The sequence below is a fragment of the Mustela erminea genome, chromosome 12 (genome assembly GCF_009829155.1).
Source record: "Mustela erminea isolate mMusErm1 chromosome 12, mMusErm1.Pri, whole genome shotgun sequence".
NCBI lineage: Eukaryota > Metazoa > Chordata > Mammalia > Carnivora > Mustelidae > Mustela > Mustela erminea.
This window is the reverse complement of record NC_045625.1, coordinates 66720809-66744057: the sequence shown is the minus strand read 5'-3', so window position 1 is coordinate 66744057 and position 23249 is coordinate 66720809. Positions and strand designations below refer to the sequence as shown.

At 46.4% G+C, this 23249-nt stretch overlaps 1 protein-coding gene across 3 annotated transcripts in view; it reads right to left on the bottom strand.

Annotated features, from left to right (window-relative positions):
* Positions 1-530: 530 nt before the first annotated feature.
* Positions 531-23249, bottom strand: part of GOLM1 (golgi membrane protein 1) — a 56766-nt gene continuing 34047 nt past the window's right edge. For 2 of the 3 annotated variants that reach the window (XM_032308648.1, XM_032308647.1), the window contains exons 5-10: positions 22501-22603; positions 14919-15048; positions 9803-9962; positions 8919-9191; positions 7265-7378; positions 531-1269 (exon numbers count right to left, since the gene is read on the bottom strand). In XM_032308648.1, the coding sequence (XP_032164539.1) occupies positions 1193-1269; positions 7265-7378; positions 8919-9191; positions 9803-9962; positions 14919-15048; positions 22501-22603 (857 nt within the window). In that variant the 3' untranslated portion in view covers positions 531-1192. The remainder of the gene's footprint in view (positions 1270-7264; positions 7379-8918; positions 9192-9802; positions 9963-14918; positions 15049-22500; positions 22604-23249) is intronic. The other variant, XM_032308649.1, reaches the window with a different exon arrangement.

Sequence of the window (23249 nt, the reverse complement as noted above, 5' to 3'; positions counted from 1 at the left end):
TGTATTTAATAAGCATCACCACCTTCTTACCCTCAAGACCTCAGCATCCTGAGTATGACTCTGCCAGTCATTTTTAAGTGGCAAGAGCCTATTTACTGGAAATACTGAGAAGCAACTCAATCTGAATTACGATTAGTCCTTTTCAAATTAACATTAACTTTTGATTTTTAAATCACTTTTGATAAGTCTTTTGCCACAAGCCAAATTTATGAACTGTGGCAAAAACAACTGTTGCATTTCTCTTGCCTTTCTAAATTCTCCCCCTGTGTAACACTGTATATGCTCTTAACATCAGCTTCCTCTTTTTTCCCTACGATGGTGCAGTAGGCAGTCTGTCCACAGCAAACATGCCCCCGTAGTGCTGTGCTGCCCCCCCACCTTGCTCTGCCACAGGCCCCAGGGTCATCTCTGCTTTGGCCCTGTTCTGTCTGAAGTCTGATCCACTCATGGCTCTTGGTAATACAGACTTAATACAGAAGATTTTGCTTTGTCCACACATTATTAAGCAAAGTAAAAATAGATCACAAATGTTCAAATGACAAGCATTTTTGTATGTTAATGACAGGTTGGTTATACAAGTAGGGTTTTCTTTAAATTCTCACATAAAATGCCTTTGTATATAGACTTGTTTAAAACTGTTGCTAGTGATGTTTGTTTAACAGTTTTGTGCTCCAGGCCCCTGACTGTCTGAACCAGAAGTGAGCACATGAGAGCATAAGCCAGTAATCATTCGGCACTGACGTGGGAGAACAGAAGTACCAGGCTGGTACGGGCCACTCGGCACAGCATGTGAAGGACACCAGAGGGACCAGAGAAGAATTCTCAGGTGTGGCGGGTCTCTTGGTGTCAGAAGACAGACTCCTCCTACAGGCTTTGATTTTTTTTTAAGTTACATTCCAGAATTTCTGAAGCACCACTGTCCCCATACTTGGAGAACTTGGGTTCTGTTTTTGATGTTGATTTTCTCATACCTATTAGCTGACAAATTTTGACACCTTAGTATAAACACCTTGAAAATACCCCCCAAAACCATCTATAACACAATCATTTTCCTACATAAAGTACATATTAAAACTCCACAATAATCATCTTTAGATGTATATTTTACTTAGGACATTTCACAGTATTCATCCCCTCATAAATATTCTGTAGTGATCGCTCTTCAATCCTGAGGTATAGGATTCCAGTTGATTCAGAGTGTTTGGTTCTTCTTTTCACGCTGATCAAGTAAATTTATCATGTCTCCTTTCTGATTTTCAGCATTAAGAACTAAAAAAAGAAAAATAAATAAAAACCATAACCTAACATTAAATATTTAGGGAAACCAGCCAGGCAGTTTCTGTTTGACCTGAGTATATAGGAACTGCTTCATCAGGAGGACAGTATCTCCCACAGCAACATAATGGGGAACTGCATTGCTAATCAAGGACAAGATAGTGAAGAGACTACATGTATAGCCAACATGGTGTCATGAAATAAAGCTGTAACACCTAAAAACGTCCTATTTAAAATAATGAAATAATGCCCCATGTCCTCATGTACTCCTAAAATCTGTGACACAACCACAACTCTTCCGTGCTCCATGCATCCCTGTTGGTGTCCCTCCAACAGGAAGCACAAGGCCCTCAGAGCTCCCTGCAGCTTCAGTCAGCACTTGCGTCTCTGAAGCTTCTGCTTTCCAGAGCTGAAGTCTATGTGGCTCCCATCATCCTTACTCTATCCTTTGACACACACAGGACATACAAAGACCTCACAAAACCTAAAACCACCATGCTGATTTACAACTACAACACATTAAATGGTTAATGATTTCGTTAAATGCCTTAATACTGTCTTTTAAAGTTCTCTAATAAAGTTGGAACGAATGCCTTTTTCTCATTTCCTGGAGCAAGCAGGATCTCAAACTGTTTCAATGATAGAATCTTAAAATGATGGTGACGACAATCCTTGAAACTTAAAGCTTACAGAGAATTTTTCTTTGCCCACATCCTTCGTTTGAAGCCTCATACAAGGTGAAATATGATCCTGGGACCCCTGTATGTAGGGGGTGAAAATCCCAGAGCTCTACTGCAAAGCCAAACATTTAGGACACTAGACTGATTTGAAAGGATAATAAAACAGAGGTCAGGACCGTAACCACACCAAGTAGTCAAGGACCGAGGTACACAAATGAGTGGAATCGATGACAGAACAGAAAAAGACTTTGTATTTGTTTAAAATTCTGACTTGCTAATATGTTTCTTTTGCGTTAAAAAATCACCTAAACAGTCTAAGAAAAATCAAGTTAGAACCTATTTCTAGAAACCTCAAATAACTCTGCCAACTGTAATAAATGCTGGATGAAATATGAAAAGATACTTTAAAGAACACACTTTTTTTTTTAAAGAGAGCAAGAGCAGGAGGGAGAGGGAGAAGCAGGTCTCCTGCTGAGCAGGGAGTATGACGTGGGGCTCGATCCCAGGACCCTGGGATCACCACCTGAGCGGAAGGCAGACACTTAACTGAGCCACCCACGCGCCCCGAGAACACACTGTTGAATCAAATCCAGGTTGAGAGACTCTACCAAGTAACTGGCCAGAACACTTCAAAAACTATCAACGTCCTAAGATAAAGACAGATGGTTTTGAGTTAAAGGACCCTAGGGAGGTGTGACACTATGGTATATAATTCTGGATTATTATATCTTGGACCAGAAAAGGGATATTAAGTTGGACAATTCACTGAATTTGCATAATAGCATTGTATCGATATTCATGTCTTCATTTCAATAATGGGACTGTGGTTATGTAAAATGTTAATATTTGAGGAACCTGGGTGAAAGGTATATGGAAGGGGCGCCTGGGTGGCTCAGTGGGTTAAGCCTCTGCCTTCAGCTCAGGTCATGATCTCAGGGTCCTGGGATCGAGCCCCACATCGGGCTCTCTGCTCAGCAGGAAGCCTGCTTCCTCATCTCTCTCTGTCTGCCTCTCTACTTGTGATTTCTGTCTGTCAAATAAATAAAATCTTTAAAAAACAAGTAGTTTAAAAAATAAAAGAGAGGTATATGGAAATTCTGTTTTAAATTAAAATCAATTATTTTCAAACTGCAAAGTTAAAAATTTCAAAGACATTAAACTACACCATCTATAATGGCAATTGAAGAAGGATTCTGTGAGGCCAAATGTGAAGTGGAAGTTCCAACCCCTGAAAGGTAATAAACATTAAAGCTAGCTCTACCCTGAGGACTTCTAAAGCCTGAAGCTCCTCTCTTCACAGCGTGCAAAGATGCAGAGGGACAAAAACTAAAGATGAAGATTCCAGTCTGGATGGTAAGTCCAGAAGGGTACTTCTAAATAAAGCTGAATCTCAACTCCCAAAGGCTCACGTCCTTGGATTAAAATAAAGGTAATGGAGCATAAGTCTGCCATGAAGATGGCACAGCCAGAAAGACGGCCAGAAACTCCAGTGGTTAGACTGAGGAGGAGGACTTCTTAATTATGAGATGACCGTGCAAGTGTACAGTTTGAACTCACATTTCCTCTGTGAGAATCTACGTTATTAAAGAAGTGGTGATTTTGTCGTGCCCTTCTTGAGACTGCTAGAGGCAAATGACCTCTAGTGCAGTGCCAGTGTAACCCCAGAGGCTTCCTACTGATAACTGTTCCCAGGAAACCAGTAGCTCACGGTTAAAAGCACAAAACCCCAGAAAAGAAGGTATCCTAAGGACAATCTGATAAATACCCACAAGGTTTTTCCGATACTGCAACTGGAAGATAAAAAACGTTTGTAAACATGGGCAAAGAATAAGAAAGTTTAGATATGAGAAAATTAGAAACAAAGCATGAGTTAACAGATAAGGCATAGCTGAAGGCAAAAACTGGTGATCTCGAAGCTATGTCTGAGGAAATTCTGAATGTAGTAGATCAGGGAAGCAGAAATGGGTATTATGAAAAAAACAGGGTAAGAGACGTATAGAATGGTAAGACCTAACATTTCTGATCCGAGTTCAAGCAGGAATCAAAATGGGAAGAAGCATTATTCAAAGAGATCTTGACCAAATTCTTCCAGAAGTAGACTTGTCAGATACTTTTAAAAAGGGTGGGGGGTGGGGGGGGGCTGTTCTCCTTAGAACAGTGTGGTATAGTGTGAGTCAGCAGGGAAACCAATGGAACAGAAAGTCTGAAAAGTGCATACAGAAGTTTATTTGGTAAAGGTGGCACCTCAAGTAAGTAGCCTTGAGCTGGTGTTGCCCTTAGGAAAAAGAAAAATGGAGCCAACCTTGTGCCACACTACCTGAATACATTTGGAATTAATGAATTTGAGATCTAAATGTAAAATATAAAAACAGATGATGGTCCTGGAAAAATGGTGGCAACTGTGCCATAGTTTTTGTATTTCAGGGTCCCTACATAAAGCGACTACACTGAAAAACTCAAAAGTCAGACATTTTCAAGAGTAGATGACAAGGAAGCCTATAGACCCCAAAATACAAGTGGAGACGAAAACAATGGACGGGGTACCTGGCTGGCTCAGTGGGTTAAAGCCTCTGCCTTTGGCTCAGGTCATGATCTCAGGGTCCTGGGATTGGGCCCCGCACTGGGCTCTCTGCTCAGCAGGGAGCCTGCTTCCTCCTCTCTCTCTGCCTGCCTCTCTGCCTACTTGTGATCTCTGTCTGTCAAATAAATAAATAAATCTTTAAAAAACAAACAAACAAACAAACAAAAAAAACAATGGACAGTGCTTGTAGGCTAGCAGAGTCTAGAAAGAAAACAGGAGCCCTGGAGCACCCGATGGGCCTGAGAATAGAACAGGAGAACCCCAGGCAGCCGAAAGACACCAGAAAGCACCTGGGAGAAAGCAGGAGACTTTTTGCTACTCCCGCAGCAGATGACCACAAAGTCGCTGTGGTAAGGACTGAAGGGCCAGGGGAGGCTGAGCCCCATGAACTTCTGACACTCATTTGCCAGGACTCCTTTCTGGGGCTCCCCAGGTAGAGCCCCATGGGGGGAGGGGGAACGGCTGGGTGTGGAGGACAGCGATGGCTGAGCAGGACAGGGAGAAGAGACAGAGGACCTGAAGGTTCAGATTAAAGTGGGGGAAGGTACTAGTGGCCAAAGAAGACAGGACAACTTGAATTTCAAAAAGGATTATAAATACAATTGAACAAAACCCATCAAACAGCTTTAAATTCAATGAATTTGTATTTTCACCTTCAAAGGATGACAGGGAAATAATTCATTATTTTGAAAATGGGTAAATAAAAACAAGCACTTTTATCCTATGTTATATGACTAAAACCACTGACTTGCCTGTTCATAAAAATATTCCAGTTAACGACTGGAATAGAAAAAGCTAAATTAGAATACCATGAATGAATTAATGAAAGCACTGAATACCAACTGCTAGTTCTGTCAGGAAAAGAAAGGCGCTCCTTGCCTTCTGATGAAAGAACATGCCATCGCCTCCCACTTTACAAGGGCTTGTGCCCAATCTGAGCCAAGCCTGTGGATACCAGCTGCCAATATGCGGGAAACAGGAAAGAACATACTGAACAGCACTGTGAAGGTACTATCAGCACTATACAGACTATGGAAAACTCCAGGGCAAATGGAGGAAAGGAGTGGAGGGGAACCTGTAGACTATGATTTTAAGAGCTAGCAATTTTAAGAAGATGGGCAAAATTCAACTCCGGTGTCCAGGGATGCCCACTTGAGTGTTCAGCTCACAGAAATGCAAGAAAATACCCTCTAGAAAGGTCAGGATAGGGGGCTATTATGGGGAGAAATGGGGCTTCTGGAGGGCTGGTCAAGTTCTAGTCTTTGAGGAGGGTGGGGATGGAATCCTAAAAACATTGTTTTTAGGGGTACTGGGTGGCTCAATCATTAAGCATCTGCCTTCAGTTTGGGTCATGCTCCCAGCGCCCTGGGATCGAGCCCCACTTCGGGCTCCCTCCTGCTCAGCTAGGAACCTGCTTCTCCCTCTGCCTGCCACTCCCACTGTGTGTGTGCTCTGTCAAATATACTTTTTTAAAAAAAGACATTTGTGTGGTTTTCTGAATTTGTGTTTTACTTTTTAATAGAACTAAAAGAAAAATTTGAAAGCATACTTAAACACACAAATGAATTCTTCTAACACTAGATGGAAAAACTTACTATGACTCAATATTCAGAGGCAATAAAAGAAAAGAAACATTTTGAAACATTCACATGGTGAAAACACCATACATAAAACCAAAACAGACTGGGAAGAAGTATTTGCAACTTACACCACAGATAAAGGGCAATCTCCCTCAAATATAAAGAACTCTTAACCAGGAAAGGAAACACTAAGAATTTGGTAAAATGAATTTTATAAAAAGGAACCATGAAACCACATGATACTATGAGAGGATATGTGGCAGGGTGACGGCATTAGAGAAGCCACCATCAGACAAGGTTTTTCAATGGACGCTAAAGCCACACCGTTTCAAAGCATCCCTCTCTAGATGACTTCTCAATTACTAAGGGAAAATGGCCCTTTGCAATGGACGAGACCGGCGGGCAATACCTTGACCAAGCCGTCAACCTGCCATGACCTGCCTCCTGGGGGGGAGCTAGAGGAGCACCCTGCAGCTGCAAAACTGTCCAACCGGAATCCAATCACAAGTATATGGACAAATCCAGAAGCTAATACATCCCACTGGCCAGGGCTCTTCAAAATTCCAAATAATAATGCAAAATGCCACTCTACAAAGCTGCTTGGAAGTACTGTGCAGATGTAAGGGCTTTTGGATTACTGATACAGTGTGACGAGAGGTGACCGAGCCACCTGTTGGAAAATCCTTAGGTGTCATGAAGACAAATCCTCCAGCCAAAACCTGAGGGCTTGATCCCCCCCCACACCAGACCTTCTGGAAGGTCTTCATCTTGGACTTCTCAATCCTCCCCTTCCCTCCACGCCCCATGTTCAAAGGCTTCTGAACTGGATGCATTACTAATTTTTTTTTTAAGATTTTATTTATTTGACAGACAAAGATCATAAGTAGGCAGAGAAGCAGGCAAAGAGAGAAGAAGGGAAGCAGACTCCCCTGCCAAGCAGAAAGCCTGATGCAGGGCTCCATCCCAGGACCCTGGGATCATGACCTGAGGCGAAGGCAGAGGCTTTAACCCACTGAGCCACCCAGGCGCCCCTGGATGCATTACTTATAACGTAAGTGCTGGGATTCAGTGTTTAGTCACCGCCAAAGAGAACGAAGGACCACAATGTGAAACGCGAGGCAAGCCCACCGCCTCGGCAGGCCTCTTACCGTTCAGGTTTCTGTTGTTCCCTGCTAGGGCTGCCTGCTTATCGGTTTCTGATTCTGCCTCATTTTCATCCATGTTGTAGTCCTCCTCTCCCCCCAGCTTTTGCTCGTGTCTCCCTGAAAAATGAGCACAGGCACAGCCAACACAACCCACATGACTCTCTCGATGCCGCAGGAGCTCCAGAGCCCAGTCACAGCTTATCAGGTCTCTCAGCGACCTCTCAGAGCATGGTGGCGCTTGTGTGTCCGCTGCCAGTATGAAGAGCTGGTGCGAGTCCTCCGCTTCCGTACGCCCCCACTTCAACTCTGAGTCCGTATACACCCAGACCCTCAACACACGGCTGTATTCTGGGCTGGAACTCGGAAAACTAGCTAATTAACCCCAAATCCCAGGGTTGTTTTTGCTTTTTTAAGCGGCCATCAACTCAAGGTTAAAAGAAGGTGCCCCACTGTTGCTGGAAGCAGGTTTCTAGTTAGTGATGGCACCTCCTGAGACGGGCCCCTGGCTCCAAGGAAGGAAATGGGAGTGGCTGCTGGGTGCCGAAGGCTTTTCCATCATCCCTACAGAAGTAGACCATTCATCACTGCAGTCAGCCCTGCAGAGGACCTCCACCAGGCTAGTTGATCAGGACCAAAGGCGTTCAAGAGGCATATTCATATATTTACATACACGTATAGGTAAGTAAACAAAATCTTTGAAACGCGTGTCTGGGAGACCTGGTTCTAGTTACATCTCCTGCACTCACAGCCTGAAGTGGAAGCAAAGGCCACGCCTTTGGGCCCGGCGGCTTTACTCTACAGATGTGATGGCGACCGCGGCCCCAGGATGATGCGTCTCCCACAGGCTCTCAAACCAGTCTCCTCATGCTACCCTCTGTGGCCAGTCTGAAATCTGTGTGCCACTGGGTCAGCCACTCGAGCTTCCTCTTCTTTTTAATTCTTTAACTGAAACCTTGTGAAAACAGTCTTCAGAAAGAGAAACTCGAGCACAAATGAGATCTGGAATCGGTAATTTCCACAAATAAGCACATTCTCCCGTTCTTGTTAGTGACCTGTCCCAGAGCACAGGTATTGTCCATAAGTGTTCCTGGCTCGGCTGGAACAGCTTTTAGGGACATAAATACATCCCAGAATATCGTGTTGATCTCAGTTTTCCCACACTTTATCTTTAAAAGATACACACTGTATCTTTGAAAAAAAAAAAAAAAAGAAGAAGAAGTGCATCAAACCAGATGGGATTCATGGGTCACTTTGCTGCCAGGCTCAAATATGCCCGAAACCCCATCTACCCAGTCACCGCCCCCACCGCCCCCCGTCACCGCCCCCACCCCATTCACCAGGCACGTGACAACACGTGCGGATGCGGACCCAGGCGGGGCCGTGTTCCAGAGCGGGGGCCGCGTTCACGGGCGCCGAGCGCCCGCCTCACCGCCTCCCTCCGGAAAGCGCCCGCAGCCCCCGCCGAGCCGCTGGGTTACTTGGGACACCTCCACCTGCCCGCGAGCCGGCGCTCTTCCTCCCGCCTCCCGCCTGCTCGCGGAGACCCAGCGAACAAGAACCACCAAATCGCCCACGGGGCCCTTCGCAGGGGCCCTGCCCGCGTCCGCCGGAGCAGAGGAGCGGAGTCCGCAGACGACCCACAGCGCGGCGCACCCACCTTCCTCGGCCGCGTCCTGCTCCTCCTCCTCCTGCCCATCAGGGATGACCAGCTGATCCCGCTCGAGGTCCTCCGCGTCCCGATTCTCCTGGCCGGCCAGCCTCGCCGCCGGCGCCCGTGCGGTCTGGCCCACCGCGCCAGCTCCCCCGGGCCCTCTGCCAGCCGCGGCTGCGTCCGCCTCCACAGCCTGCTCGCGGCCCGGCTCCGGCGGCAGCCCCAGGCTGTCCCTCGGAAGCTCCTCCTCACTGGCCACCTGGATCTCGTTGGTTTCCTCTGTGCAGGGAACAGTTAGCTGTGACCTCACCAGCATTTAGCTGAATTAAAATGAAAACAGAAACCCTCCCACCACTCAATTCCCAGAGCCTTCCCAAGGGCTGTGGGCCGGGAGCAACTGGGTGACTGGTTCTGTGGCGCGCAAAGACTGCGGCTTCTCCACACCTGCAGCTCAACTTCAGAACCGACAAGAGAAGCGGTTTAGGAAGAAAATCTGGACAAGTTATTTGATTTCAGTGACAACCTGCGAGCCAAAGTTATTGGACCATCATATGTATCTGAGACAAGGCCCCCTGTTCCCAGGCGGCTGCCCAAGCCTCAGGCATCTCCCCGTAACCCCTCAGTCCCAATGATGTCCTCGGGGAAGCACAGCCTGGACCATCACCAAGAACAAGGCACTCGGTCTACAGGGATGACAGTAAGACAAGGAAAAGCCTGGCGGCCCCAATTCCAAACACCCGGAGAGACCTTCACCTGCCTCCAGCAGCCCAAACCCAGCTCAACGGCTGCCTCCCACAGGGACACTTTGCCGTGAGGCCATCTGCAAAGATGCCGGACTGCCACTATGTCTATCTTAGGGCTTAAATGTGCAATTACCAGGCTTCACTTACCTCTCTCACCTTGTCTCTTCAAATCCAAAGCCGCCTCAGAACTGGGGGCTGGTGTCTGGGGCTCGCCGTTGCTGGGCACGATTCCTTTCACCGGCAGCACCTCTGCCTGGGGCAGGTCTGCGTCCTGCGGCCTGGGCTGAAGCTCGCTGGGGGCTCGGAGCTGAAACAGAGCGCACGACAGCCGGGGGCTCCGTGACTTTAAACCTCACAACAACCCCATGCAAGGCAATGGACATCCTTCTGACAAAACACTCAAACCCCGAGAAAGGCCTTGATCTACCCTAGTTGTGCCACATACTACCTGGCATAAATGCAAAGGTCAAAGGTTAAGATCTCCCAGAAAGTACTTTCAGTAACAGATTAACAAGCAGGTTTCTAGCAGTCTGAGCAACAAGGACAAGGATGACCTGAACGCTATAAACAAACCAGACCAGGCTGACTTCCGCAGAACACTGACCTGACAAGAGCAAAACACATTCTTCAAGGGCACATGGAACATTCCCCAGGCCAGAGGCTAGGCCATGAAACAAGCCTCAACAAATCTGAAATGACTGGAGAACATACTCTGTATGATGATAATCACGATGGACTGAAATTATCAATGACAATAAAATTTGAGAAACTCACAAACATGTGGGAATTAGGCAACATGTTCCTAAATTAAACCAATGGGTCAAAGGAATCACTAGGCATAAAGAGAGTATCTCGAAAAAAATTAAAACAAATACATGACATACCAAACTTATGGGAGGCTGTTAAAGCAGTGCTTAGGGGGAAATGTGCTGGTCTATATCAAGCAGATGGTAAATCAGTAACCTAATCTTCCACCGTAAGACACTGGAAAAAGAAGAGCAAACAGAACCTAAAGCAAAGAAGGAAATAATAAAGGTTGGAGCAGGAATTCATGAAATACAGAACAGAAAAACAGAGAACATGAATGAAATCAAAGTTAGTTCTTCAGAAAGTTGAACAAAATTGACAAACTTTTAGCTGGATTAACCAAGAAAAAGAGAAAACTCAAATTACTAAAATAAAAAATAAAATGGGACAACACTACTAACCTTACACAAATAAAAATATTAAAAAGGAACACCACGAATAACTATGTCAGCTTTGAAGACTTAGAGGACAGTAACCAAGTTCCAAGAACAATACAAACTACCAAAACTGACTCAAGAAATAGAAAATGTGAGGGGCGCCTGAGTGGCTCAGTCGGTTGGGTCTGGCTCTTGGTTTCAGCTCAGGTCATGATCTCATGGGCCGTGAGATCGAGCCCCACATTCTCTCCCACTGACCCTCCACCCTGTCCCTCTCTCTCAAATTTCTTTAAAAATAGAAAATGTGTAAAGACTTGTTACATAATAAGAGATTGAATTAGTAATTTAAAAACTTCCCCCAAAGAAAAGCCCAAGCCCAGATGACTTCACAAGTGAACCTCACCAAGCATTTACAGACCAATCAATACCAGATCTTCAAAAACTCTTCCCAAAAAAAACCAAAAACAAACAAACAAACAAAAACCACAAAAAAAAAAAACCCAAACCCTGAAAGGAATATGCCCCAACTCATTCTATGAGTCCAATATTAATAGATATCAAAACCAAAAACACTACAAGAAAACCAGTATCTCTTATGAATATAAACACTAAAATCCTTATCAAAATACTAGCAAACCAAATCCAGCAACATATAAAAAGATTATATACCATGACCAAGAGGGATAAACAACCATGAACGCAAGGTGAAACGTGTAAAAATCCGTGTAACAGTGTATCAGTAGCATAACAGACAAAAAACCCCCACATGATCATCTCAATAAACTGAGAAAAAGAATTTGACAAAATCCAACACCTCCCGATAAAAACACTCAACAATGAAGATGAAAAGGGAAGGGGTGCCTGGATGGTTCAGTGGATTAAGTGTCCAACCTTCGGTTTGGGCTCCAGGCTCCGGTCATGATCCCAGGGTCAGGAGGTGGGAATTCCGCCTCAGGCTCTGAGCTCAGAGGGGAGTCTGCTAGGGATTCTGTCTCTCCCTCTCCCTCCTACCTCTCTCCTGCGTGCTCTAAAATAAATCTTTAAAACAAGAAACAGAAGGGGACTTCCTCCACTTGATAAAGTCTCCCCATGAAAACACACAGCTGACATCAAGCTTAGTGGTAAAACGGAATGTTTTCCCGCCATGATCAAGAACAAGGGTCTCCGTTTTTCCACTTCTGTTAACACTGAATGGGGGTTCCAGCCAGTGCAATTAGGAAACAAAGGCATCCAGAGTGGGAAGGAAAAATACAAAACTGCCTCTGCTTTGATGACATAATACTGTATATAGAAATTTCAAAGAAATCAGATATCAAGAAATACTATTAGAATAAAGTTCAGCAAGGTTGCAATATACCAGATCAAAATAAACAAATGAATTCTATTTCTACAGAACTAGCAATGAATATGAAAATAAAACAATTCCATTTGTAACAGCATAAAAAATAAATTGAACAAAGAAGTACAAGACTTCCGTAAACTATAACACATTGTTTGAGAGATTTTTAAGGGACTTAAATGAGTGGAAGGACATCCCACATTCATAGAACAGTAGACTTAATGTTGCTAAGACGGCAATACTTTCCAAACTGATCAACAGACTCAATATAATTTCAGTCAAAATCTCACCTGGCTTTGTTGAAGAAACTGACAAGCAGATCCTAAAACTCATATGGAAATTCAGCTGGCACAGAATAACCAAAATAGTCCTTTAAAAGAACAACATTGCGGGTACCTGGGAGGCTCAGTCAGCGAAGCACCTGCCTTCTGCTCAGGCAGTGATCCTGAAGTCCCTGGATGGAGCCCCACATCAGGCTCCCTGCTCAGTGCAGAGCCTGCGTCTCCCTCTCCCTCTGCTCCTACTCCCACTTGTGCTCTCTCTCACTCAAATTAAATAAATCAATAAATTAATTAAATTAAATTAAATACAATGTTGGAGGGGTGCATGGGTGGCACAGTCAGTTAAGCATCTGACTCTTGGTTTTGGCTCAGGTCATTACCAGCCCTGAGTCGGCTCCGTGCTCGGTGGGGGGTCTGATGGAGATTCTCTCTCTCTACTCTTCCCACTGTCCCTTCCCTAAGAGAAATAAATATTTTTAAGAAATTAAAATTAAAAAAAGGAGGCACCTGGGTGGCTCAGTCAATTAAGTGTCTGCCTTCGGGTCAGATCACGATCTCAGGGTCCTAGGAACAAGGCCAGCTCTCAGCACAGTGGAGAGCCTGCTCTTCCCTCTCCCTCCGCTGCTCCCCCATTTTTGTTCATAAAATCTTTAAAACAACATTGGAGGAGTCATACCCCCTGAATTCAAAGCTTACTACAAAGCCACAGTAATCAAGGCTGCACATATGGTACCAAAATAAGTGACAAACAGACCAATGGAATAGAACTGAGAATCCGCAATAAACCCTCATAGTTACAGTAAACTGATTTTTGACAAGGGTCTCATGACAGTTCCATGGAAAAAATAAGTTTTGTGTTTCCCCCCCCCCCAAAAAAGTGCCAAGAGACAACTGGATATCCATAAGCAAAACAGTGAAGTTGGACCCCTACTTCACACCAGATACAAAAAATTAACTCAAAATGGGCCTTAGGACTAAATCTAAGAGGTAGAAATTATAAAACTCTTAATATTTTCAAGACCTTGGATTAGGCAAAGCGTTTTAAATTACAACACCAAAGGAACACACAACAGAATAAATAATAAACTGGACTTCATCAAAATTTAAAACTTTCATATTCCAATGAACACCATGAAGAAAGTAAAAAAAAAAACAAAACCTCACAGAATAGGAAAATATACTTGCAAATCATAGCTAATACTTTCATATATATGAATATATAAAGAACTCCAACTCAATTATAAAATAACTCAATTTAAAAATGGGTAAAGTGTACAGACATTTCTCCAAAAAGATACAAATGTCCAATAAAGCAGAAGAAAAGATGCTCAATGTTAGTTATCGTGGAAATGCAAACCCAAACCACACTGACCCAGGGCCCCACACCCACGAGCATGGCTACAATGATAAAGACAGGTAAGAGCTGGCCAGGATGTGGAGAAACGAGACCCCTCAAACTGCTGGTCAAAATATAAAAGAGTATGATTGGTTTTTGAAAACGGTCTGGCAGTTTGTCATGAAACACTGAGTTACCATATGACCCGGCAACTCTACTCCTAGGTATACACCTAAGGGAAATGAAAACTTACCTCCATACAAAAATGTCTACACACATGTTCATAGCAGCATTATTCATAATCTGCCTAAAACTAGAAATAACCCGAATTCCTATCAACTGACAAATGAATCAACAAAACGTGGCCTCTGCACACAATACTGTCCAGCACAAACAGGAGTGAAGCAGTCACACATGTGAACCCACGGGCGAACCTGGAAAGCTGTACACTAAGTGAAATGATCCAGACACACACAGTCACAAGGCTATGATTCTACCAACAGGAGATGTCCAGCTACACAAATCGATGGAGACAGAAAGCAGATTAATTGGTTCTCTAGGACTGAGTGGGGAGAGCAAACGGTTATGGGGTTTATTTGGGGGAACAAGAATGTTCTAAAATGGACTGTGATGATGGCTGCACAATTTTGTGAATAAACGAAAAACCAACGAATTGTAACTATATGTGGGTGCATGGAATGGTCTGTGAAGTGTCTCTCAATAACGCTGCTCTATCTACAGCCAACAAACATGCAGGTTTCCCAAAGGCCTCGAGCAGCCACATCATGGGCCGAGCGGCACGTGCCCGGCCACCGGGGCGCTCAGCAGCCACACCCCTGCCCTGCTGGTGCGGGGACCACAGTACTGAAGCCTCCCCCAGGGGGGCTGCAGACTTCCGCTGAAGCAACCCCGGTGACGCCCTGAGCCAAAGGACCAGGCAGAGCCCGGATGCCCTTCAGAGTGTCACGTCCTGGGAACAGCTGGCGTGTCTCAGGGAACCAAACCCACAGCGGAGAGCAGAGATAAGTGCCAATCCGTCTGCAGACAAGGGAACAGGATGCCCGAGGAGAGGCGAGGAACGCCTTCTGGAATCCTGGGCAGAAAACTCCCCTCCCCGAATTACCTGCTGGTTTTGGTCCTTTTTCTCACTCGGCTCTCTGGCAGCAGCGGCCTCCTTCCCCCTCCTCGTGACCTCTTCGATCCGCTCCTCACACTGCTCCTTCGCCTCCTTCATCTGACTGATGCACTGGCTCCTCCGGGGAGAGAAAGCAGGGGAAAGACAAAGATTTAGGGATGGGTCTACACCGCAAGTCTCCCCTGCCGTGCACGTGCAATCCACCGCGTCAGACACGGCTCCTCTTCCTCCGGGGTCCAGCTCTCCACCTCGAGAGGGCACATAAGGCATGTGGTTTCAACGAAATGGCAAGAAAACTGGAGTTGGCTGAAACTACAAATTTGTCACACTGTTCTAAAACAGGTGAACTTCATCGGTTAGGAAAAAATAATTCTTATGGACACCTGGGTGGCTCAGTCGGTTAAGTGTCTGCCTTCGGCTCAGGTCATGATCCCAGAGTCCTGGGATCGAGCCCCATGTCAGGCTCCCTGCTCAGTGCGGAGTCTGCTTCTCCTTCTCCCTCTGTGCTCGCACGCACACTCTCTCTCTCTCTCCCTCCCTCTCAAATAAAATATTTTAAGAAGTTTTTAAAATACAAACTGTGGTATAATCAGAGATAGCTATATGGTCTTTTCCCCTCTGAGCTAGGTCTCTGAGCTATTAGCACAAAGCTCCTAAAGCCCTTGGAATTTCCTGACTTATAGGAGGGTCTTCTGTCTGTCAAATGAGCCCCCTGGATCACACCCGAGTTTGTGATAATGTGCCAGCTCACAGAGCCTGACAATGGGGGCTGGCGGCCAGGGGGATCACCCCCATGATTAATAGGGCTGGAACTTTCAGCCCCACCACCTCCCTCCAGGGAACGGGGAGAGTAGAGCTGGAGTTCAACTATGTGGCCGACGATTTAATCAATCGTGCCTATGTAGTAAAACCTCAGGAAAAACCTCTGGGTGACAAGGCTTGACAAGCTTCTCAGTCGGGGAACACCACGTACTAGAAAGGTGGCACCCCAACGCCACCAGGAAAGGAGCTATTTCTCCTACAATGGCCCTAAAACCAAGACTCCACCATGTAGCTGTTCCTGAGATACAGCCCTTCTAATGAGCCTCTCGTCGTGAGCACAGCCCTGGGCAGAGTTCTGTCAGCCATCCTAGAGAAGTACCAACCCTGAGGGGTTCGGGAAGCACTGAACTTGTAGCTAGGAGACAGAGTATAGGTGCCTTGGGGACACGCAGACCTTGTGGGTGTCATGTGAAGAGGGAAGAGTCTTGTGGGACTAAAGCCTGTGTGGTTTGTGCTAACACTAGACAGTGTCAAAATCCAGCTGGACTTCCACTTCCGGGAAGATGTATTTAAAACAAACAGAAGAGGATTGAATTGGTAGGAGAGAAGGCAGACTGGCCAGGGCTTTGGGTCTACAGAACACCCCAGTGGTGACACCGGAGAGCGCGTGGGAAGAAGCCTGTGTTTCAGCCCCCACTGATGGGAATGTGTCCTCTCCCCTCGGGATGGTAGCCAAGCAAGTCAGCGATGAGTCAGGGCTTCTCCCAACAACCAGAGGTTTCAACTGAAAACCACCATCACCTCAAGCACCAAGAAGATCTCAAATGAGTGAAGAGAGACCACCAACAGATTCCAACGCTGACATGACAGAGAAGTTACAATGATCTGACAAACATTTCCAAACAGGCACCAGAGAAATGTTTCAGTGAGCAATTCGAAGATGCTTGAAACAAATGAAAGACTAAATGTCTCAGCAAAGAAACAGAAGATGTAAGGAAGAACCACATGGAAATTTCCAAACTGAAAAATGCAATAACCAAAATTAAAGAACTTAAGGAATGAGTGCAAGTAGCAGAATGGAGGCAAGAATCCATGAACTGCAAGAGAGAACAACAGACATGACCCAATCACAGTAACAGAAAACAGACTGGGGAGAAAAAGAAAAAGAAAACAAACCCACTGGGAGATCTGCACAACTATGACAGAGATCTAACATCCCCGTCCTGAGTTCCAGAAAGGAGGAGACTTTCCCCGTGGGGCCCACTTAACTAGTCACCTGTACAACCATGCCCAAAATACTACTCCTCTTAGCTTATCTCCAGGACCACAGGATACCTTTGCCTCACCCAGACCACTCTGAGCTCCTCACGTCCTCTTTCTCTTCTAGAACAAGTCCTAGCTACCCTTCTCGACTCCCCACTAGGTAGGATTCCATTCTAAGTGATCTTCCCTAAGAAGTCTTTTTTTGGGTAACAGAGAAGGATTCACGAAAATAACCGTGTAAGAACAGTATCTGAAGGCACTTTCAGAAAGTCGGTAAGTTAGCTTACCAGGTTTGGCTGGGAGAAACAGGAAGGGCAAATGATACCAATCTGCTCCTTCCATAAACTGAAGTCTCATGTAGGTAGCCCAGCACCAGGATGGCCGATCTGAATCATCAGGGATACAGCACGATCCTAGCACGGGTTCATGATCCTAGCACGGGTTTCCAGCCTCATGATCCAAGATGGCTACAGTGGCCCAGCCATCTTGCATGAGTCCCAAGCAACAGGAAGGAATGAGGGGAGAGGTAAACAAGATGGGGTCTGGTGGACCATCCTCAATTTCAGAAGACTTCCTACGGTCTTGTGCTTCCACTTCCTTCCTGCACTGGCCAGAACTTGGTCACCAGGCCATACTTCACTGCAAGGAGGGTTTGGAAATGCAGGAATTACATTGTGGGAGAAAATCATGGATCTGGAGAAGCCATAGCCAGTCTTTGCCACAGGCAGTTTTAAAAATATTTTGAGCCACAAAATATTAATAATTGCAAACTCTCCCAAGTTGAGAAGATATCCAAAACAGACTGTTCTGTTAACTTAGATTAGAACGGGAGACACCAATCTTACAAGACAGAATTTAGGCTTGGTTTAGTATGCATACAGCTGGGAACCTATAGAAATAGTCATCAATGTCTGTATACAACACAGGTTAGTACACACACAGAGCTCTTTACCCTGCAGCCGATGGGGCCTAGAAACAACCACACCTCAGCAGCAACAAACACACCTAGTACCCAGATCTTGGCTTCTTTTTTTTTCTTAAGGCTTTATTTATTTATTTATTTTAAAGAGAGAGAGAGAGCATGAGATCAGGGAGAGTCAGAAGGAGCAGCAGACTCCCTGCTGAACAAGGACCCTGATGCGGGACTTGATCCTGGGACTCCAGGATCATGACCTGAGCCAAAGGCAGTCGCCCAACCAACTGAGCCACCCAGGTGCCCAGAACTTGGCTTCTTAATACCACTCTCCAATTCAGAGAGAGAGAAATGGTTGATTGAGGGGGCATCCAACTGGGTCCCTCCCAGTACAGAGGGAGAGATAACAGAGTAACTTTATGGTGAAGAAACCAGATAAACACTACCTCAGTAAGGTAATCAAGATTATCATCAACAGGGACAAGCCATATGGATAGTATGTACCCTTGATACCAAGTAATGAAAGTGGTACTTGACCTCTGTGGCCTTCCTCCTAGAAATGTGTTGCCCCAGTTTAACCATGAAAAAAACACCAGATAAATCCCAACTGCAACAAACTATAAGAAAACATATTGACCAGCACTCCTTAAAACTAACAAGATCATAAAAAAGTAAGTCTGAGAAATGGTCACAGCCAAGAGGACTCTAAGAAAACGTGAACAGACGGACTGTGGGAACGGACGGACTGTGGGAATGGACGGACTGTCCAGGAAGAGAAAAAGGCCATTAGGGGGAAACCGAGGAAACACAGACAAAGTATGAACTTTAGTTAATGATGGATCCACACTGGTCCATTAACTGAACCAAATAAACCCCATCACTGGAAAGCGTTAACAACACGGAAACCGGGTCTGCAGTACACAGGAGCTCTTGTAATACTTCTGCAAACCCGAAACTGCTCCAAAATTTAAGCTTCATTTTAAAAAAATAAAAATTAAAAAAAGAACTGAACTGGAGGATGCCCAGGCAGTATCAGAAAATTGTTACTGGAGCCCATCACCTGGCTCAGGCTGAGCCCCCTTTTAGCTAAGATATTCTGAGGGATCACTGGAGCTTTCAGCCTAGAGTTTAAGAGCATCCTGTGTGTCAGGGTTGTAGAGTAATTGAGAGAATTACCCATTTGTAGAAATAAGGAAGTTGGGAAGTGACCTGAATGTGGGCCGCTGACCAGGGTCAGAGAGAGAGATAAGGCTGAAAGCAGAAGCCAGACCTGGGGTTTCCTGGCTCTGTGCCATGCTCTTTCTAGGGCCCAAGCTGCCTCTTCTGGGTCACGGGCCCTTCAGAGCCAGCTGTACGCACACTCAGCCCACAGCTCTTATAATGTGACCTATGGTGCAAAGGAGTCCGTGGGTCCCCAAGAACCACATGCAGAGAAGGGCATCAGGGGTTGCAGACAGAGCAGAAGACAGACTTCCAGACTTTGGACAGCTTACAGATCAAGAGAAGACTTGCTGAAAAATTCATTTAAATAAAACTGTCACAAATAGGCAACTCGCAGGTGATAGACTAGTACGCAGTAGTTCAAACGCACAGAACAAGAAGAGAGACCGTCTAAATCCCGAACGTACTAAACATGCCAGTTCACTGTTAGCTGACAGCATCCCCGACGCTCGGGACCAGCCAACGAACAGGGGCACAGCCATTCCTGAACCTTCAGAAACCTACAAATGGGAAATACGTACTGTTTTCACCTGCTCTCAGCCCTGCCAAAACCGAGGACAAAGAGCCTCACTCTCCCAGCCTTGCGGGTGGAGGCCAGCTTCCCCAATTCCAGCTCCACAGCGGTAAGGAAACAGCCTCAGAATGAAGCTCAAACACCGGGACGCAGGCCGTGGGGACGGTGACAGTGTGACGTCCCAAAGGCCTCAGGTGAGTTTCCGCTTCCATGCACATGCCAACCGTTCAGCCACCAACTAGAGCGAAAACGCAGACATGCGGGACCTGCCGCCAGGGTGATCATGGCTGGTGCGACGGATGCGCGGGTCGTACGCCACACAGGAGTCTACGCAGGCAGGGGGCCTGATCGTCCAGGACGCAATCTCAGGGCAGTGCTGGGTCTCGTCCAGTAACGGCTCTGGCAAACTATTTCCTCGTGGCATGGAAATGAGAAGACAAGCAGTTCACATGAGAAGCCAACCCTACGTGCTCTGGGGAGGAAGCCTGCAAGGCAGTGTGTGACCAAGACCGACAAGAACGTGACCGCTTAGTGACATCTGCCACAGGGGTGGGAGCGAGGAGTGGGGACGCCGATTCGGAAGAATGAACACTAACTTGTGCATCAGGAAGGCGGCCTCACTGTCCTGTCCGCTCTTCCAGTCCCAGCATTGCCAGTAGAAAAGGTTCAGGCCCGAAAGGGTGTTTCCAGAGCGGCTGTGCAGGTGACCTTCCGCTGTCCCACCAACAGAATGCACAACTTCGTAGATACTGCTAACAAGAGATCTGCACCCTTCATCAGGTCAAAAAAGGTCTCTAACCCAAAGACAGCTTCCAACACTCCATGAACATCATCCCCAGGAAACACACCGTTTCTGGGATAACATTTTGGGCACGACCACTGCAATACTGACGTCAGCCAAAAAGCGTTTCAAATTAGCCATCAACCTCCTAAGAGAAAAAGGGTGAGTCCAGCAGGCCTGGCCACCTTCCCTGTCTGCTCCAACATGGGGAGCAGAGCCACCCTCCCGTCGCTGGGCCTGGCTGACTGCTGATTTCCAGTGAGGTCGGCTCCTTCTGAGTCAACATACATCAAGTGAGGGCATTAACGGCTTATCCTATTTCAAAGAATGGAAGGGAAGTGCGTTTGAAGGTTTCTTCTAAGGATGAATAATAAAAGACTGGGCCGTCTTCACTTCTGTCTGAGTGTTAGTGATCGTTGATGACTGGCCCAGCTCCGGGGTCCTCAACTGAACACCACCGTGTTCAAAGCCAGGGAAAACCCCGTTATGAGGTCTGCCCTGTGCACTGCAGAATGGTGACCGCAGGTCTCCGGACATTGCCAAAGGTTTCCTGGGAGCAAAATCGCTGACCAAAATTGAGAACCTCTGGGCTGGCTGAAGAAGGTTCCATATGCATATTTTCTAATTACGTTACCCTTCTACTGACGTTAGTGCATGTCCTCTGCATGCTTATATATTTAGGGCTTCCTGGCTTTAGTAGTATTTTGTTTTAAAGTGATCAGGATGCTACCACAGTGAGTGGACAATCTTTTGGAAGGACCTGAGAATCCCAGTGAGGGCAGTGCGGTGAGGAAACTTATTCAGAGGGCAACTTGGCAATTTATGACACTGAACCTACAGATGAGTCCTTTTTAGAAGGAAATAATTCAAAATAATTATCTTTTTTAAAAGGTATACACATTGCTATCAGGCTAGTCAGAAAAATCAAAAACTTAGAAGTAGCCAAAATACCCAAACACGGACATCATGAGGTAAATTCTGTGCCTCCATAATACTAACCAGCCATTTTTAGTGATGCCACATTTTGGAGCAAGTAAGGACTTCCATTTATAAATAACACAAGCAAGTGGAAAACAATGATTTAAAACTGTTACCAGTGACTGCAATTATATGAAAAATCGATATGACCTTGGACACAAACTAGGGAGAAGTCAGCCAACGGGAAAGAGGACGGGGCTCATAGGTGGCTGTTTGCCTCCGAATCCCAGACCCCCCTGTGCCTGAGTTATGCTGCTCTTATTGGGGAAAACAATAACAGACTAGGGCTTACTCTCCACTCCCTGCAACTGGTTTTTACTATCTTACTATAGGGTTTAGCTAACCTTTTGGAAATTTATTGTTTTGTTTTGGTCATAAAAATCCTCCCAAAGGTAAACGTGTAGAGTTTTTGTACGCAACTGAAGTTCTCATCTGCTTAAAACAGACGGGCCTGACGGTCGGCTGGGGTGGGACGGCCGCGTGAGGAGCACGGTCGCGAGTCACGTACACCTGAATACGCTGAAGGCCAGATCCTAAGTGTTCTCACCACACAGGCACAACGATCATGTTTAATGAGCTTGATCTGGGACATTTCACAACGTCAAGGCATATCAAAACTCCATGCTTTATACCTTAAATACAGACAATGATTACCTGTCAATCATACTTCAATAAAGCTGAAAAATAAAAGTGCTCCCTTCTCGCTGCAGAAATTTGAAGAGACGCTAGGAGTCTCACAGAAACAGAATGTCCACATGCCGACGCCCAGAGATAAATCCCGGATCTGATGCCAAAGACACCTTTCAGTCTAGGAGTGGACGAAGGGCGCATCTGAGCACTTCCCGAAGACATTTTTAAAGGCTTTCCGTTACTGACAGCACACCTGCCCTGTAAAACTTCTGGGAACTTTATAAGTATGTCGACAGGCCATTTCCTGCTCGGGACGCTGCCGTCCGGCGTATTCTGAATCAGGAGCCCCCTGCTGGTCCTCTTCCAGAGCTTTCTGAAGCTCGACTCACACTTACATGAGGAAGGGCGCCGGGCCTCCTGCAGAACTCGGATGCGCAGTGCACACCCACCCGCTCACACCCACGGCTCAGAACACCAAGCTCCCCCACCCCCTGGGGGCCACACTTACAGGTCGTAGGAGAACTTCCGCTCCAGGTTGGTCTGGTTCCTCTGGAACTGGAGCACGTCCTGCTGCAGCCGGCCATAGTTCTTCTGCAGGGCCTTTAACTGGTCTGAGGCCAGAGGACCACCCAGGAGCCGGTAGGTCACCAGCGTGGCGGTCACACAACAGCAGATGTGTCACAACACAGTGGACAAGGACGCGCAGGAGAGTATAGAAGGGAGGAGAGAGGGAAGAGAACGTTCCAGAACGGTGGAGGAGCCTTGGAAATCCACACCCAACCGGAATCTTACCCTCTCTCTAATCGCTTTTGACCTCTGACCTTTAAAATGCATTAGGAGGTTCTGTTCAGCTATTTCTTAGACATCCTAAACCCTGAGCTGTCCCATAAGGTGACCCATGCCACTGTGTCCCCTGGTCCCCAGAAGACTTCCCCTTCAGCCTGTAAAACGTGGATTTCAACATCTGCTCAGGTAAGCAGCTGCTCAGGGCAGAACCCCGTCCTTGGACCCAGGCTGCCGGCCGGCTGCCCCCCTGCGTACCTCCTGTCACTCACCGCCACCAGCCATTCCCCAGGCCTGTGCTCATTTAATCCCCACCCCCCGGCTGGGAAGCAGCATGCTTTCCTTGAGGAGACTCATCAGCCCTGCTGCCCTGACCTCTTGGCTCCTAAAAGTCTTGCAGAAAACAGCAGCCGCTGACCAAGGGCCAGGGGAGAAAGAAGAGCTGCCACAGAGGGGACAGCAAAGTGGCCAGAA